The 19,040-nt window shown below is 43.8% G+C and overlaps 1 protein-coding gene across 2 annotated transcripts in view; it reads left to right on the forward strand.

The window, feature by feature from the left end:
- The window catches only part of LOC309696469 (low-density lipoprotein receptor-related protein 1-like), a 79,604-nt gene that overhangs the window by 31,228 nt on the left and 29,336 nt on the right, over positions 1-19,040 (forward strand). For both annotated transcript variants that reach the window (XM_082517717.1, XM_082517716.1), the window contains exons 4-28: positions 128-247; positions 436-564; positions 711-971; positions 6,375-6,537; positions 6,938-7,160; positions 7,974-8,163; positions 8,273-8,416; positions 8,544-8,780; positions 8,930-9,110; positions 9,434-9,656; positions 9,745-9,934; positions 10,029-10,151; positions 10,431-10,571; positions 10,848-10,973; positions 11,381-11,497; positions 11,601-11,681; positions 11,768-11,935; positions 12,989-13,171; positions 13,901-14,098; positions 14,239-14,484; positions 14,765-14,962; positions 15,982-16,186; positions 16,337-16,501; positions 16,732-16,976; positions 18,556-18,687. In XM_082517717.1, the coding sequence (XP_082373843.1) occupies positions 128-247; positions 436-564; positions 711-971; positions 6,375-6,537; positions 6,938-7,160; positions 7,974-8,163; positions 8,273-8,416; positions 8,544-8,780; positions 8,930-9,110; positions 9,434-9,656; positions 9,745-9,934; positions 10,029-10,151; positions 10,431-10,571; positions 10,848-10,973; positions 11,381-11,497; positions 11,601-11,681; positions 11,768-11,935; positions 12,989-13,171; positions 13,901-14,098; positions 14,239-14,484; positions 14,765-14,962; positions 15,982-16,186; positions 16,337-16,501; positions 16,732-16,976; positions 18,556-18,687 (4,389 nt within the window). The remainder of the gene's footprint in view (positions 1-127; positions 248-435; positions 565-710; positions 972-6,374; positions 6,538-6,937; positions 7,161-7,973; positions 8,164-8,272; positions 8,417-8,543; positions 8,781-8,929; positions 9,111-9,433; positions 9,657-9,744; positions 9,935-10,028; positions 10,152-10,430; positions 10,572-10,847; positions 10,974-11,380; positions 11,498-11,600; positions 11,682-11,767; positions 11,936-12,988; positions 13,172-13,900; positions 14,099-14,238; positions 14,485-14,764; positions 14,963-15,981; positions 16,187-16,336; positions 16,502-16,731; positions 16,977-18,555; positions 18,688-19,040) is intronic.

Below are 19,040 nucleotides of genomic sequence, written 5' to 3' on the forward strand. Positions count from 1 at the left end.
GATAGGATTGGACACGATAGCATGCCTCTGTAAAGATTGCCCTGGGATCATCCCTGCTATCCTTAATAGTATTCATGTTTCAGCAGTATTTAACACGCTCTATGTTGCTCTGTTTTCCCTGGTTTAGCAAACGCACCAGACTGTGCCTCCCATGGGTGCGAGATTGGCTGTGCAGTGACTCATGATGGGCCTCGTTGCTACTGTGGAGATGGTTACGAGGTTGCTGCAGATGGAAAGAAATGTAAAGGTGGGTGGTGATTTGGCAAATTCATTTTAGTTTGGCCTAAGACAAACAGAAAGTAACCATCTGGTTGCTGACTGCAGGGGACAGCATGTAGAGGTGATTCAACCAGCCTTTGGAAGAGAAGAGAACACTATCTTAAAGTTTCATCATTTACTGTGTGTGTTAATGCGCTTTTGTGTTTCTTTGTGTAGATTTCAATGAGTGTGGTGTGTATGGAACATGCAGTCAGACATGCACAAACACTGAAGGCAGCTACACCTGCAGCTGTGTGGAGGGCTATCTCCTGCAGCCAGACAACCGCTCCTGCAAAGCCAAAAATGGTGAGGGGGTGGACAGGAATCGACAGAGCCCAATGATTATAGTTCACGCTGAACCAGGAAATGGATGGCCAAAACATTATGCAGGAGATCATATTCCTTCCTAATATTTTCTCTCCTCTACTTAAAAATTTGTTAACCTCACCCAGAGCCTGTGGATCGTCTGCCTGTTCTGTTGATCGCCAACCTTAACAACATCCGATGCACCTCCCTGAGTGGCTCCGCGACCCGGGTTCCTTCCATCGCCACCAAACAGACCATGGCTATGGACTTCATCTATGCGGAGGAGACTGTTTGCTGGATAGATGTGGGTGATACCCCCGCTGCCACCCAGCTTAAGTGTGCCAGCATCCAAGACCTGAAGTCTGTCAGTAACAACCGCACCATCAACATCTCTCTCAGCTTGCACCGTGAGTAGAAGTTTACAGACAGTTGTTGACATAGTTTATATTTTCCTGTTTTCTTTAAAAGTGGTCAGCTGTGGGTTTGCTAGCTCAAACTCTACTGTAAGCTTGTCTCCCAAAAGCAGCTCAAACCAACTTGAAAGTGCCAAGAAGAAATGCTGAGGCCAACTTTATTTTTCAAAAGATTTTTTTTCCTCTAAAGAACAGGGGCACCCTGACACACCACTAAACTATCCCATAGAAGCAATGTGTGTGTAGCAGACTTACAGTTATATAATACATACAAGGCTTCCAGCATGCCTTTAGTTATTCATTTGCATACTTCTTGACAGGTAAAAGCAACCTGCTGGGAAGTTTGATTCATGCACTGACTGTGCGGAGCTTTTCAGAAGCCTGGAAAAGTATTTTTCCGCTGCTTTTGTTTGACCCATGCTAGTATGATCAGACACTGGTCTCTTATGTGATGGTATTTGGCACTAGGGTTTGCCAGACAAAAGTGCTCTCTGCCTTTTTCTAAGTCTTTCCCAGGACTGTACATTTTGTCCTCTGAGATGTGGTGGATAGGCAGCACATCTGTTTTGTGAAGGTAGCATTGTCATTGTGCATTGTCTGAACTCACAGGCTCCGAGTAACAACCAGATGCACACAAATGGATGTGCACAGTATATGATTACTTCCTATTGAGAGACTTACTCATATAATGCTGAAATGAATTATCTGTGATTGCAAGCCTGCCAAGGTCTGTTTTTATTCACCTGGCTGACAGAGCCGTTACTCTCTAAGAATGGGGGCAGAATTTGCAGACAAAACACAAAAAGCAAGGGCATGGTTTGCATGCTCGTAAACACATACATGCATGTGAGAAGTTTTCCCTTGAGAACCTGGCCCCAGGCGAAGAACAGCAGACAGGAAGAAAACAAGTGGAGTATCTGGGGTGTGTAGACCCTGAAGTGTGGGACACAAAACCTGTGTCATGATTGAAAGTGCCTTGGCTCATATCCACTTCAAATGAAGCTTGTGTAATAGTCGTCACTGTTGACAGCCGGGGCAGAGGCTAGAAGCTTTAGAAACTCTGGGGTTTTTCCAGTCTATTGATTCAGTCATGAGTCCCTCATATCCCGTCTCTCCCTTATTGTGTTGGCTTTTTGCTGTTGCTTTTTGGTCCAGTGCTCTTTTGAACCCCGTCTTCTTGAAAGCACAGCGCAGTTATATTTCGGGGAAAAACATTTCTATCAACCTGAAGAAGCACTGCTGATAAATGTATTTGGCGAGTGTCAGATATCAGATGTCATACTGAAGATACCTGTGGCATACTCACTGCAGCTCTCGCCTAAATTAGGAATCCGTGATCTGATTTGATATAGAAAATGTCCACAGTCACACGGAATATTATTATCATTTTAATAAAAGAGTCAAAACTCACAACTGGTCGTGGCAGATGGCTCCTTATTCCTGATCCTGGTTGTCCGGGTTTCTTCCTGTTAAAAGGGAGTTTTTCCTTCCCACTCTCGCCAACTGCTTGCTCATGTGGGATCATCTGATTTGGGGTTTTCTCTCTGTTAGGGTCTTTACCTTACAATATAAAATGCATTGAGGTGACTGCGGTTATGATTTGGCAATATATAGGTTTAATTTAATTTAATTTAATCACCGATTTTTCTATTTCTGGTATGCAAACCCGAGTCCACGTTCCCTGATAGTGTGCTCTTTTAAGTGGTCTAAGGGATAAATTATTGTGAGGTGTGGAATCGGGAGAAACACCAAATGAAATTTAAAGGGAAGGATGAAATTGAGAATGCGAAACCGAAGGTAGTTATATGATACACCTTGAAGCAATATGTATATGTGAGTGGTCATATCAATGGTATTCACATTCCTCTGTTGGTTTATGTCAGCCTGAACACTCACTTACATTCCTCGAGCCGTCTCAAGTCATGTCCAGTCAGGTCACTTCAGCATGCGCACGCACACAAACCCAAATACCTTTGAGTCGTTCAGCCATTACTTAGTAACATTATGTTTCATGAAGTGAGATTTGACACTTTCATCCATTCTTTTGTTGGATTTTTTCATTATATATTGTTTTCCTCTGTATCCTTTTTACTGCGACGCTTAAAAAAGAAAGCATTTTGAGATAAGAGTGCACCCGTACAACCTCCTTCAACTCAAAATCTGCTCATAAAACTGGTCCAAACCTGTTCGCTACAGAGGTTTTAACATATTCGCTTCTGCCCTGAACTTTTCCAGATGCTACCCAGAGGAATTTTTTGTGACAATTAAAATAGGCGAATGTGTCGGACCAGGCTTTAAACAAATTTTATCATTCCAGGTCCCTTAGTGCGGCGTCTGTGTAATGTACATTAGGCTTAATAAAGGAGGTGATTGTCCAGAGAATAGACAGTAAGGACGTGAGCGTGCTGCTTTGTGTCATATCCTGTGAAACCTGGCAGCAACCGTCGCCTAAACCAAACATAGTATTTCAGGTAGTAAGCATCTCTCTGACATGGATAATCTCCTGCTGTCCGCTACATGTGTGAAAAGGAAGCTGCAGACAATGTCTGGACCTGATTCACTGGACATTCATGTGTATAAACTGCTTATGTCTGTTCTGTTTAATAGAAGCAGGGATCAGGTGCTCTAGTAATAGCACGCTGGGCAGACTTAGGGATAGGTGTAGGGTTGATGCAGGGTTCACATGAACTGGTTGATTTATAGCTTTTGGGAGCCTGAAAGAGAAGCGCAGATAAGTGTACAAAGGTTCCAGATGTGGCCAGCTCTGTCTGCATGTTTAATTCTCCTACTGTGAAGATAAAAGGAGAGCAGAGCTGACCCGTCCCATCCTCTCCACCCTCTAAGCGGAGCTCCACAGCAGGGACCAGCACATCTCACCATGTCTGTCTTTCTGATGTTGTCCTTTTTGGGCATCTTTTTCAGAAGGTTTCATGTAAGGTTTTTGTCTTTCATCAGATCTTCTTATCTAGGTAATTACATCTCCTTTTTACTTGTTCCAGGGGGAGATTTGCCATAGTATAACTGCCTCTTAAATAGAGGTCAAATGTCACATCCCTGTAGACAAGCATAATCGCAGTACTCCCAAAACTCTGCTCTTTAGGGGTCAGTGACGTTTTTGTGCAGATTAATAGGATCTTCTTGGCACAAAGAGGATTATGGAAGCTGAAAAATCACCATCTTTCCTGCTTTGTACTGACATGTAAATATAAGAAGACATTTGTCTAGTTTGAAGAACTGCTAAGGCTGTGGCCTTGTATGCTTCCTATTTTTTTTTTTTAAACCTTTCCTCCAAGTGCTTTAAGCTGTAGGTGTAACAGGCAGGAAGAGAAAAAGGGGGTTGGAGGGTAGAGTGGTTAGATGAGAAGAAAGAGGTGGGTTCATTCAGTTTCCCAGCAAACTTTCCACTTACCAGAAGCTGCATCAGTGGAGACGTCAACAGACTGCCTGGCTCTCTGGAGTAAGGGGCTCCGTAGGTTGTTACACAACGCAGCAGTCACTGGGTTGCACAACTGTCTCTGTACTCTGTATATGAATCTAATCAATGCCTTGTGCAGGCGTGCTTCCAGCTGGATTTTTGTAGAGGAGTTGGGTTTTAGGAGAGATACCAATGGGAATATCACTATCCCTTTTAACTTCATGAGAAACTTTTTCTTTTGTCAGAATTCTGATCCTGGTGTTTTTGAAACACCCAGGACTGCTGAACATTTGCTACTTGCCTATATAGTTTTGGCCATGTTGTTTTTTAGTTTAGTTAATGTATAGTCAGTTTTGATGTGAGATGGTCAGAGTTATCAATCTTCTCCTCAATCGCATAAAAATGTGTTATTTATGGCATTTCATCAAGCAAACTTCAAATCTCATGTAGTCCTTGCATTTTGAAGTTCTGTGCCGCTTTGATCGAAGCATTGCTGCAGCGTTCCAGTGCAGTTATTTCTCTAAATGCTCAAAGCTTGGGGAGAGGTTACTGGCTCACTTTCAGATGTGTTAACGCATGCAGCCCAAATTAAAGTTGGCGCTTTCTGATTTTGGTCCCTTTGTTTTGGTCATGATGTGGTCTCCATCCAAAAACAGTTTTTGGTGTCTAAGATGATTAAATGGGGACACGTTGGCAATTACAAACAATTAACTGTGATAGATTGGCAAAAACTACTGATTGAGTCAAACTGATTGCAACATACTGACAAACTGTCTGCATTTACAAATTGGACAACAGTTCTTTATAAACCTGCCAATCTGTCTGAGAGGGAGGGAACCAGGTGACCACTGTATGATTGTGAGTGGTTGAATGTGTTGCTCAAGAGTGTTGCACGTTGCACGCGGTGACCAGCAATGCCCCAAATGGACAACCAGTTGATCACCACAGTACCTGCAGTCTGATTGCAAGTAGCTGTGGTGATTGTGGAAAAAATTCAGTGCCATCAGCGGGTAGCCACCTATTTATTTATTTAACTCTACCTAGCGAGGATATTGCCACCCTACTTTCGGTCTAGTGTAAGAGAGCCATTAGATTTGATCTGTTTACATCCTTTTTAAAAAAAATTCTTATCAGAGTTTATATTATAATCTAAATGCATATAATGAAGAGTTGGAAATTTTAGCAGAGGTTTGGAAAGGCACCTCAGGTTAACACACTTGAAATGGTTAATGGAGGCATATGTAAACAAGAGCGTGTGTGTGGTCACTTTGATAGTGCGTGTGTGTGTGTGTGTGCAGTGATCTGGTTTGCTTTTAAAGAATATGCAGTGGAATCTGTTAAAACAACCATCTCTTCCCATCAGTGCATCCATCTGCAAAGTTTCTTCCTTAAACTGACTTAAAGTGGATACAAAATGTTGACATCCTTCATGAAGGTGTCGCAAGAGTTTCGGGTCAGTTTGACTCATATTAGCAATCATGTAGACCCTTCTGCACTGCACACATGCAATTAATGGGTCAGTGTCAGCTTAATACTTAATAATCTTACTCAAGAGCATGTCTTCAGACATGAGGTCTGCGAGGGAATTCTGTCTTACTCACTGATAAGAGTTTACAAAGTTTAGAAAGTGCTGGACTTCACCTCTAACTCTTAACACAACACCTTTTTCTTTTCCTTTCCTTCCCCGCACTCTACATGCCTTAATCAAACACAAGTGGAATGTTTGTAATGGACAACCTGCAAGATTACACAATAAATAACATTAATTCATTGCTGCTATTTTTTTTGTATCAAGATAGCAGTAAGTATAAGTATTCTTGGAACGGTTCCTGATATCATAAAATTAAAAAAGAGTATTTGGATTCATTGTGGTTTATGACTAAGAGTTATATGACTGTACTCCCACAACCCTGTTTTTTCTTTCTTTCTTTATCCTGTTGTTTCATCCTCTTCTCTCCCTTTCTCTCCTCTGCGTCCATCAGATGTGGAGCAGATGGCTATAGACTGGCTGACTGGCAACTTCTACTTTGTGGATGACGTGGACGACCGGGTGTTTGTCTGCAACAAGAACGGCAAAACTTGTGTGACCCTGCTGGACCAAGAGCTGTACAACCCTAAAGGCATCGCCCTGGACCCAGTGATGGGGTCTGTATTTGCCTCCAGGCTCCTTGACTTAAGATTGCCCTCATCCTGTTTTAGCACTGCTCAACAGGAAAATGCTGTCTTATGATCAGGCGACATGCTGACCAAGCAGCCAGGCGAAAATCAGAGCACTTTCTCAAGACACGGACCTAGACGGGATCCTTCTTTCCGACATAAATACTTCCATGTTGGTTGTTTCAAGTTCCTGATACTGACAATCTGTTATCTGGTAGTTCCTTTTAAAAGGATCATTTCTCTTTTTTGCGATTGTCTTTAAATAATTTTATTTAATTCCGATGTCTAATACAGTTGTCCTAGTTGTGGTCAACTAAATTTATCTAGTCCATTTCCTTTTCTGTGAAACCTTCTGTAATTGAAATCTATCCTCTTCCCCCTGCTACAGAAAAGTGTTCTTCACAGACTATGGGTCTACACCGAGGGTGGAGCGTTGTGACATGGACGGGCAAAACCGCACTAAGCTGGTCGACAGTAAGATTGTCTTCCCCCACGGTATCACTTTGGACCTGGTGAACAGGTTGGTGTACTGGGCTGACGCTTACCTGGATTACATCGAAGTGGTGGACTATGAGGGCAAGAATCGGCACACCATCATCCAGGGTCTGATGGTGAGGATTTGAGGATCAGTGTAACCATAAGAAATACACCTAATCACACGCAAACGCACTCAAGAATAAAGGCATGCATCTTATCAACCCAGCTTGGTACTCACAAAACATCTGTTTTCCATATCTCTGATTTAATCGTATGTTTGGAGAAAAAGCTCTTTTCCCGTTTCCCGCAAAGAGTGCATGCCTCTCCTGGGGATAGGTCCTTTTTATTGCCTTGATTGATATTACTTAAAGAGTGTGTGATTTTCCTGGCTAGTGCCTCGCTAAACATATTAGTCTGGCCCTAGTGGAGCTTGGCTCAAACTTATAGGGAAGTAATGATCTTAATGAAATCAGGACTGTGGTGGTGGTGTGTGTTTGTGTGAGAGGTGGAGGGAGGTAATGTGATCTCAGCCCATACATCTTTCTGACAGCAGAGGAGAGCTGCACAGAATAGACCCTTATAAAAGTAAGACCCCTCTCTCCTTTACAGCAGATGAGGAGTGAAGCCTTTGTGCTGCTCCGTGCCAAGTTTACTCAGACACTCGCTCTTTATCTGTCTGTCTGTCTGTCTGTGTTTCTCTAGTTTTCTCTGTCTTACAGAGATTATTCACATTCTTAAATTTAAACCGATCAATTGCTCAATAGACAAGTTGAATTAAGCTGGATTTGCAGGACAGTGTTGAAGATAAAATGTGCACAAACAATATTGCCCAAACTATTAGTCAGCCAGCTTGAGCAAACCCTTTTGCTAAGAATGCAGAGATATTATGTCTGACATGCAACATCTCTTTTTTCCCCTCAATGTTTTTCTCCTTTATCTTATTTCAGATCGAGCATCTGTATGGGCTGACTGTATTTGAGAACTATCTCTATGCAACAAACTCGAACGAAGGCAACCTCAACTCCAAAACGACCGTGATTCGAGTAAACCGCTTCAACAGCTCCGACTTCCAGGTGGTGACCCGGTTAGATCGGGGAGCTGCGCTGCACGTGTACCATCAGAGACGTCAACCTCAAGGTGCGCAGTGAGACTTTTATAAACATCCACAAATAACAGTTACTGCCAGGCAAATGTGTTTTCAAAGCAAATCGTTACATAACTGTTGTGCGCTTGTTTCCTCGCTCAGTGCGTAGTCACGCGTGTGCTTTGGATCAGTTCGGAAAAGCTGGGGGCTGCTCTGACATATGTCTGCTGAGCAACAGCCACAAGACCCGAACCTGCCGCTGCCGCTCAGGCTTCAGCCTCGGCAGCGATGGCAAATCCTGCAAGAGTGAGTGAAGAAATTGATTTGACAAAGATGAAAACCTTTTGACTTGATGATGGGAGATGGGAATGAAGTAATAGTGGTTTGAAAATCTCTGACAGAATAATTGTTCATTTATGATGCTTCTCTGCAGAGCCGGACCACGAGTTGTTCTTGGTGTATGGCAAGGGTCGTCCTGGAGTCATCAGGGGCATGGACATGAACGCTAAAGTGCCCGATGAGTACATGATTCCGATCGAGAACCTAATGAACCCCCGAGCATTGGATTTCCACGCCACCAATGAATTCATATACTTTGCTGATGCCACAAGCTACATCATCGGGCGGCAGAAGATAGATGGCACAGATAGAGACGTCATACTGAAGGATGGTAAAGACTGAAAATTCAGGCTACTAAAAAGAATTTGTGGATAAAAAAAAAAAATAATGAAGTCAGCTTATTTCAGATTCAGTTCTATTTATTCTTTTGGATTGGACAGCCAGTAGCTTTTTCACACGGACTACTTTTGCTTATCTCAGGTATCCACACGGTAGAGGGAATAGCAGTAGACTGGATGGGAAATAATCTTTACTGGACAGACGATGGACCAAAGAAGACTATCAGTGTTGCCAGGCTGGAGAAGGCTTCACGGACCCGCAAGATTCTCATTGAGGGCAAGATGAGCCACCCTAGAGCCATTGTTGTGGACCCCCAGCACGGGTGAGACTTGAGGGAGGGGCTGTTAACTTAATGAATCTTCTTTCCATCAGCATTCAGTTGAGATGAAGTATGTTTTGAGTGCCTTGCAGTTGTGTGGGCTGCTTACACGGTAGGTTTTTGTTTGACTCGCTGGTCACATTTATGTGTAGGAGCTGGCAGGTTTTCAAGAGATTCTTTTCTTTTAGATACTCCCTCATTTGCTTTGTTGTGGGATGTTGCATCAAAGAGCATCACAGCGTAAAGCTATATTTAACAGGTTCTGCAGTTCAGATCCAGAAATGTCTCACCTTTCGAATGTGGTAATACCTCACCTTGTCTCCCAGATGGATGTACTGGACTGACTGGGAGGAGGATCCCACAGAGAGCAACAGAGGCAAGATCAAGAAAGCTTGGATGGATGGTTCGCATCACCAAGTGTTCCTCACTAGCAAAACTGTCCTGTGGCCCAATGGGTTGAGTCTGGACATTCCCCAGGGAATCCTGTACTGGGTGGATGCTTACTACGACCGCATTGAGATGGTTTACCTAAACACCACTGAGCGAAAGGTTGGTGAAACTCTGGGACTATGTCGTATTTGTTGTCTGATTACAATTTTATCCTACTAGAATTTGAGATGCATTCTCGATTTAACAGGTAGTGTATGAGGGGCAGGAGCTTAACCATGCCTTTGGCTTATGCCACTACAAACAATTTCTGTTTTGGAACGAGTACCGCGGTGGCAGCATCTACAAACTGGACCAAGTCACTAAAACAGTCACTCTACTCCGCAATGAGAGGCCGCCCATATTTGAGATCAGAGTGTACGATGCACACCAGCAGCAAGGTACGTATCCTTCTACTTATTTTTTCCCTTTTCCCATTAAACATAAGATGACGTGACACTGTTTTGCGTCTCTTCCCACTTTGACTTCGCGTAGGAACGAACGCGTGTCGAGTCAACAATGGTGGCTGCAGCAGTCTGTGCCTCGCCATTCCTAATGGCAGATCCTGCGCCTGTGCTGATGATCAGATCCTTGATGGCAATAACGTTACTTGCAGAGGTACTTAGCTGTCTTACCAGTAGAAGATGATATTGCTTGGCAGTACAAGAGATGAGTTTAAAACAAAATCAACACTTTGCTTTCAATTTGCAAGATATTTTAAATGTTAGTGTTTCCAAATGTGTGCAGAAATTCTAACTAAGCTCCGTCAATATTTTTATAACTTTAAGAGCTGACTAACAAAAGCTAACTTGGTCACTAAAAAGCTTTTGTTCACATGCTCGCTTCTTGTCTCAATGGCTCATCTGTTTCTGCTCCTACCCCTGATCTCCTCTCTAGCCAACCCCGCCTATGTTCCCCCGCCCCAGTGCCAGCCTGGGGAGTTTGCTTGCAAGAACAACCGCTGCATCCAAGAGCGCTGGAAGTGTGACGGGGACAACGATTGTCTGGACAACAGCGATGAAGCCCCTGAGCTCTGCTGTAAGTGTGCCGCATCATTGTCATGGTTACACAGCAACACAAAGATAAACAAAAGGGTGTTTAAGGGTCTTAGCTAACGCAACCCGACAGAGGGCAAACTAAAGTTTCCAACATCTGTCTCTTTCCATGCGGCGTTTACGTGGCTGCTAACTCTGACATCATGAGTCAATACCGAAAAGCAAAGGGTCACATTCGACTAGAATGTTCTTCATTTGCTACTTTGACAGACTTTGAACCGTTTTCTAAGATTTTGTTCTTTTCTGTTTCTTCCCCCAGACCAGCACACCTGCTCAGCCGAGCGATTTAAGTGCCAAAACAATCGTTGCATCCCCCTGCGATGGCTGTGTGATGGTGACAATGACTGTGGAAACGATGAGGATGAATCGAACACCACCTGCTCTGGTATATACAAGCTGAGTTGCATCTAGTTCGGAGAGCATACAGAGAGGGAGAAAGAGAGTAAATTCCAGACCATACAGCTGTGCTCATATCGGAAAAGAAATGATGCAGTCATCAGAGGATGACTCCGCTTTAAAACTGTTTTAATTGGAGGAAGCATGTAAGAGTAAAGCGATCCAAAGTGATCTGTTAGTTTTCATTTAGTCATGCAGCAGATGCCAGCAACAATCTACAAAGAGTTCAGGAAGATGTATAAATCTTTAGCACCATTAGTTAAAGCTCTCTGAGTGTGTCAGATAGATTGAAAGCGACTGGAAGTACTTTTTGAGGCAATTTCGCATGGTTTGATTCTGTAACAGCGCAGACCCTAAAAAATAAGCAGAGAACAAATGTATAATTTCCCCTTTCAGCTCGCACATGTCCACCCAACCAATACCCCTGTGCCAGTGGGCGCTGCATCCCCATCTCCTGGACATGCGACCTTGATGATGACTGTGGAGATCGCTCAGATGAACCTGATTCCTGTGGTGAGTCTTTATTGCTCTTTCATTTTGTTGCTCTTCCTTGAATATCACATTTTTCTCTATAAATATTTTTTAAATACACTCCTCTTTTGCTCCCTTTCCGCAGCGTATCCAACCTGTTTCCCTCTCACCCAGTTCACCTGCGCCAATGGCCGCTGCATCAATATAAATTGGCGCTGTGACAACGGTGAGTATCATCCCTCCCTTCCCCACTTGTCACGCTGTACTGTAGAATCCAATCTAAAAATCTTGCGTGTGTGCGCTGATGTACAGACAATGACTGTGGAGACAGCAGCGACGAAGCAGGCTGCAGCCACTCTTGTTCCAGCGTCCAGTTCAAATGTAACAGCGGCCGCTGCATCCCAGAATACTGGACCTGCGACGGCGACAATGACTGTGGAGACTACAGTGACGAGACTCATGCCAACTGTACCAACCAAGGTAATTTAGCTCAAACTGAAATAGTCCTGCTCTAACTTGTTTTTGTTATGGTAGCGTCTGCTCTCGTGTCTTGTAGCTGAGTCAGGTTCTCGTTGTCATTTATCAAAGATGCTATCATTATATTTACAGGTTGCTATTTGCACTCATAAAGGGGTTGTCACAACGTCACAACATGTTTAGCTTCTCCCTATCCCACTTCCTGTACTCCACATGCCCCTACATGCTCTCCAGCTTCCTCTGATCCATTTCTGTTGCTATGTTTTGTGGTTAGACAACAAATCTCATAACTCTTTCATGGTGTCGTGCAACTAGCACAGATGTTTTGACTGTGCTGTAGCGATATGAACTTACATGTTTGGAGTGTTTCCTCGGGGTGTGCTGCTTTTTCATATGAACGACATCACATCTCAGTGTTGCACAATTACCTTTAGCCTTGCTCTGCCTAGAAGCTCCTGTGAACTGTGAGTGTCTGATGTTGTATGTACCGTTTGATCCATGCCGAAATGCTGTTAAGTCCCAGCATGCAAAATCCGGGCCCAGCGTGACCTGCTGGTCTAATGAGCAATCTGTGCTCTGTTGTGTGTGCCCGGCTGCGTGTGTTTGCGAGTTCTCTTGGCTGCCATCTGGAAGTTATTAAGTGAAATAAAATAAAACGGTTTCATCACTTTCCCCTATTATATATTGTGGTCCTGTGCCGCGAGGAGTCCAGTTTTATTTAGCTGTGCCGAACGCTGTCATAAGGAGATGTCACTGTGCCGTTTCTGCAGCGATGCATTTAATCTCTCCGCTACAGTCAGTGAGCCATGTGTATTATTGTTATTTGGGTTGGCTCAGAGTCAGGTTGTCACCCAGCATCCCAGGATACCTGCACAATAACTAATGACTGTAACGGCCTTTTCTTTCTCATCCCAGTTTTTTTGCTTTTGTTTTTTGGGCATCTGTTTGTGTGGTCTTTGTAGCTGTGAGCTGTGATTTCTGTTTTGTTCGTGTTTGATTGCTTCTCTGCACACATCATCACTTTTGCTGGCTAACTATGACATTTTGTCTCTCTAGCAACCCGACCTCCAGGTGGCTGCCACGGAGACGAGTTCCAGTGTCGCATGGACGGCCTGTGCATTCCCAAGCGCTGGCGTTGCGATGGCGACACAGACTGTATGGACCTGAGCGATGAGAGCAACTGCGAGGGCTTCACTCAGACTTGTGACCCTGCGGTCAAGTTCAGCTGCAGGGACTCTGGTGAGGAATTTGCCAGATGCTAGTTAAGGGTGAACTTTTTGGACAGTATGAATAAAAGATGTGATTATTTGTTGTGCAAGAAAGCAATGAAATGCTTTATCGCAGGAGGAAGAGAAAGTGGAAGATTTACTGACTGTCATGGATAATGTTCGACTGTTGCCACTGGTTTCCATTTTGTCATCAGGATTACATAAAAACTGGAACTTGGAAATCACTGTTTTTTGTGCTTGTGTCAATATAATGATGTGACTGTATTTAACTGTAAACTGTATTTAATAGAGGAATATAATAGAGATTGCCTCCAGACGTACGCAGTGATGTAAAATAGCAGTGCTTTCACTCATAAATGATTTTTGGATTTTCCTACAAGAAATGTGAGTTAAATAGAGATTCTTAAAATTTATTATAAACTTAATTTATTAACTGTTTTTTTTATTTATTTCAAAACTGCTACATATAAGATTTGTCCTAAATATCTAAAAGACTTACTCTTTACTTTGTAGACAAGTTGCAAGTTAGACCACGATTCGCTGTCAAAGCAGCTGCGATGTCACAAATACAGCTTCCAGATGTGACGTTTAGTGTGCTCAAACAAAATGTACAAGTTTAAAAGAAGATCATCATTCTGTCCACTCAGTGCCGAAGCAGCATTGGCCAAAATGTATTTTTGAACGGTGCGCTAACTAAATGACACAAGCTTAAAAATGAGTATTTTGTGGTGTTTTTCAGCTCGCTGCATCAGCAAAGCCTGGGTGTGTGACGGTGACAGTGACTGTGAGGACAACTCGGATGAGGACAACTGCGAGGCATTGGTGTGCAAGTTGTCTCACCACGTGTGCGCTACCAACGACTCCATCTGTCTGCCTCCCGAGAAGCTGTGTGACGGCACAGACGATTGTCCGGATGGTTCCGATGAGAAACTTTGTGGTGAGAATATTCTGGAAAAACTTTGAACTCAGAAAGCACAACATCTGTTCAATGTTATGTTGTGATTTAACTTACAATTTAACATTCAAAACACCTTTCTGGATAAACGCCAACCCTTTCATTTTATTTCTTGCCTGCAGACTTGTGTTCGCTGGGCAATGGGGGTTGTAGTCACAACTGCAGCATTATTCCTGGGGAAGGCTTCATGTGTTCTTGTCCGCTGGGCATGGAGCTGGGAGCTGACAACAAGACCTGCCACATCCAGAGCTTTTGCGCCAAACATCTCAAGTGTAGCCAGAAGTGTGAACAGGAGAAATCTAGTGTCAAGTGCTCCTGCTATGAGGGCTGGGAGCTGGAGTCTGACATGGAGAGCTGCAAAAGCACCGGTAAGCCCCCCCACGCCACCCCCCAAGAAACAGGGACTTTTGTCTTGTAGAGATTTTTGTCTCACTTTGCTTTAAACTATTAGAGGATTTACTCCACTAATAATGTTTCTTCAGAAGGCTGAGCAGCCAGCATTTTGACATATTTATAACTAGAAATGTTATATGGAGCAAATGTGTGAGATGTGACAGGATTTGATCCATGACCAACGTGGGGTTTTCCTGAATTTGGGATTTGGTTTTTCCGTACGCTTTGCTGAGTGAGATTTCTTTTCTCCTTCAGATCCCTTCAAGCCTTTCATCATCTTCTCCAATCGCCATGAGATCAGAAGGATTGACCTTCATAAAGGAGAGTTCAGTGTGCTTGTACCAGGCCTTAGAAACACCATTGCTTTAGACTTCCACCTCAACCAGAGCACCCTGTACTGGACTGATGTTGTGGAGGACAAGATCTATCGTGGGAAACTGTCTGAAAATGGAGGTGAGTTAGCTTGTTGTGTTCTTTTTTTTTTTCTTTTGCTCTGATTTTGTATCTTATAATCTTTTTGTTAAAGTAAAACAAAAATCTTGCAAGGTGGTGATTACATAAGCAAATCGTGATTTTGACCGAGCATTTCGTGGAAATTAACTTCCGCTGAACAAATACGCTCTAATTTCTCAGAGCCAATTGTTTTTTCAAAGAGGCTGTGGTCAGCAGTGGTGGTCTGTGACCCTGAATAAATCCCGCAGGTCATGGTCAGCCTTTCGTGCTCCAAAAACCCAGGTCTGCTCGCCAATCAAATTGTGTTCTCAGCACAGCACTAAGGGGGCACACGGAAGGCTTTGTCTCTTCCTATTTGTCTCAGTACTTGCTGTGCCTGACTGCAGCCAAAACACTGATGTAGCGTAGGAGGCACAACACACTGCTGTTCCAGTTCCCAGCCCTCCAAGTTTAACATTAAAACAAGGCTCCTGAGCAGGAACATTGTGACCAGCTCATAGATCACCTCCTGCTGCTTGTTAAGTAGGTCATTTCAGCAGCTCCAAAGTAGTGGGCATAAACTGGGTAGTGCCAGCGCCTTAATAAAGGAACCCTGGCCCACACAAAGACACATAAAGGCAGATATCACCCCACTGTTCTTTCAAGCACACTGCAAAGACATACCCGTCTCGCTCTAATTACTACTGGAAGGCATTTTAAGACATGTGTGCTTTAACCCGGAGCCAAAGATTGATCACAAGTTGTGGTTTTGCACTTAGTTTGCACTAAAGCCAAATGTTTGAGGTCTTGTGTGTTTTCTTAGATGTGGGGTTTGATTTGTCTTCAGGGGTGTTTGTGATAAATGTGCCATCTTGAGATTCTCTCTCTTTTAGTCAAAGTAACACAAACCATGCTCCCCCCCATTCTTAAAACTTTGCTAGCATTAAAATTTCACATGCTATAAAATTGTCATGTTTGATGTGTAGCTTTAAAATAAAAATCTTCAAATTTTCCGTACGGATTTTCTCTGCTCCGGTCAGCCCTGACCAGTTTTGAGGTGGTGATCCAGTATGGGCTGGCTACTCCAGAAGGCCTAGCTGTGGACTGGATAGCAGGAAACATTTACTGGGTGGAGAGCAATCTGGACCAGATTGAGGTGGCCAAACTGGATGGGACCATGAGAACGACCCTGCTAGCCGGCGAAGTGGAGCATCCCCGGGCCATCGCCCTAGATCCTCGAGATGGGTAAGAACCATATATGGATGGATTCCAAACTTGGATATATATCTGATGGATATATTCATCCTACTGTTTCTTTCATTAACCAGTTCTCATGCGATGATGCTGTACACATCTGTAAAATCCCTCCTCACATTGATCATTTTCTGTCACCAGTATCCTGTTTTGGACTGACTGGGATGCAAGTCTGCCCAGAATTGAGGCAGCATCCATGAGCGGTGAAGGCAGACGCACCATCCACAGGGAGACCGGCAGTGGTGGGTGGCCCAACGGACTCACTGTGGACTACATGGAAAGACGCATTGTCTGGATTGATGCCAGGTAGCATCTGCCACTAGATTCTAAATATACGGCTCAGGTTGCACCGCATCTACCCACTTGCTTATTCCATCACCCACTCGCTCAGTTTTCTTCATCTCTGGCTGCTACACCAGTGTTTTGTTCTTTGCTTACAACAAACTACATTTAAAGAGCAAATAAATAACATGAACATACTTAACCTGATATGTCTCTGCTCTTACATACTATACATCTCTCTGTTGTTTCTCAAGGTCGGATGCTATCTACTCAGCAATGTACGATGGCTCGGGGCTGATTGAAGTGTTGCGGGGTCATGAGTATTTGTCCCACCCCTTTGCTGTCACTATGTACGGAGGCGAGGTCTACTGGACTGACTGGAGGACTAACACTCTGGCCAAAGCCAATAAATGGACAGGACACAACGTTACTGTGGTGCAGCGCACCAACACGCAGCCCTTTGACTTGCAGGTCTATCACCCATCCAGGCAACCCCAGGGTATGTAGCATACCAGATAAAGAGGCATAGACATTCACAGAGAAACACATGCTTGCATAGGCAGAGCGACCGTGTCACACATTTACCCCTGCTTGTCAGCATGGCTGAATGTTTTTGGGCTGTAACTCTAAGGAGAAGGGTGGCGAGCTCACAGTTCATTGCTCACCATGTTATTCATGGCTCCTGTTCCCCCAAGACAGCTGACCTTTTAGACCTGCGAGACTTCTTGTCTCCTCACACTGTGAGCGTTTTGGACACCTCCCGCTTTTGCCTTGTTGATCAAAAAGTCACCTCACTGTTTGGCATTTCCCACGGGCCGGGTAGGAAATAAAATCCTCCCCCTGCAACTTAAATGTCATATGTTGATCTGATCTCACAGACACGCATGATTGACAAGATTGCAAAAGGGTCGTCGGATTTATTTTTGAGCGTTTTGCCATGTCGCACTGTCACCTTGTTTAGTAGCCAGTGGTTAGGGGATCCCAAGGGTATGTGGGCAGTAGAGAGGCACTGGGTCTGTAATTGGTGACAGGGAAAGAGGGATCTGACAAAACTGTTGATTGACAGTTGCAACCAATAACTATGACAGTGACGAAGCAGCAAGCTGGGTTGACAGACCTGGAAGACAAAGGAAATGGGAAAGTACTTTACACTGCAGGCCACCTTTACCCTTTCACACACACATTTATACTCTGCTCTTGGCCCTTGGAGGGTTGGGGGTATTTCTATTGTCTTAAACTATGTCTGTTTCGGCTGTCCTTGATAAATAATAGCCAGTGTAAAATAACTGTGATGATATTGCTTCATACACTGGTCACAGTTTGAAATTTGCAATTGTTTTATGTTGAATGATAGCCTGAGCCCAGAATTTAGGATGACCGTCTCACACCATGACTGTTGCTGCTGCCTATGTGAATGAAATGACTGCAGCATGAAATGGCAATCTGACCATATCTATGGTGCTATTGTGGGGGAAAAAAGCTAAACTAAAAGCTAAACTAAAATAAAAATGGAAAACAAAATATTTGGAATTCCAATGCAGAAGAATGTGTAGCTGAGTTGTAGCAGAAGAAGCCTTGTTTGTACAATGAGTTCTCCAGCTGTTATCACAATCCTGTCAAGAGGAAGTAGCTCAGAAGCAAATAGTGGAGGAGCTGCAGCTGTGCAACCCACGATCTCACTCTTACACTGTACAGTCTCCATGCATCTAACTTCATGTCCTGCACAAGTTGAATGATGCACATTGTAATGAATTTATACGTTTGTTATAGTCACGCAGTCTGTGGATTCCTTAAGGCACAAATCTTCCCCCCCCCCCCCCCCCCCCACTTAATTACCTTAAAGGCCAATAAATAAAGAGTAAAAGGTTAATTTAATTCCTCTGACACAAGCAGGCTCCAGCATGTCTCGGTGTAACACCACAATGCAGAGTTATTAGTATTATATTCACTGAAATCTTCAAAGCTCACTGTGAGCCTCCTCTTCCTGTGTTTCTCACAAAACACATCTCATCTGCATTTTTGTCTCTCTTGCTTTCTTGAAACATCCAAATTAATGTTTTTCCTTTCCTTCCTTTCAGCCCCCAACCCATGTGCCCCCGCTGACGGTAAACCCCTTTGCTCCCACTTGTGTCTCATCAACTTTAACCAGACCTTCTCCTGCGCCTGTCCTCACCTCATGAAGCTGCAGCCCGACAAGTACACCTGCAAAGGTAAGGACAGACCCGTTGTTTCACAGCAGAAAAGCGCACATCACCCACATTCTTTTTCCCCTTACCTTTTCAAATCTGCTGTGATGGAGGATATACAGACAGCGCTGTCACATATAATCCATTTCATCAAGGAGGGAGAGAGGGGCTTTGTGTTTGCTGGAATCTTTTCATGCAATTGTTTTGACTGCTACGGTGAGCCGTGTTGCTGAACAGGATATCTTTTCTGATAGAAGATCTGATTACGTCGCCTCCGCTTGCTCCATATTCCCTTCTTAGCTTTCAGTTCCATGTAATTTCATATAAAATCCTGTCACTGAAGATGAAGGGAAGTCTTCATTCGTTGCAGTTTGATT

The sequence above is a fragment of the Aulonocara stuartgranti genome, assembly GCF_965226115.1.
Source record: "Aulonocara stuartgranti genome assembly, chromosome: 20".
Lineage (NCBI taxonomy): Eukaryota > Metazoa > Chordata > Actinopteri > Cichliformes > Cichlidae > Aulonocara > Aulonocara stuartgranti.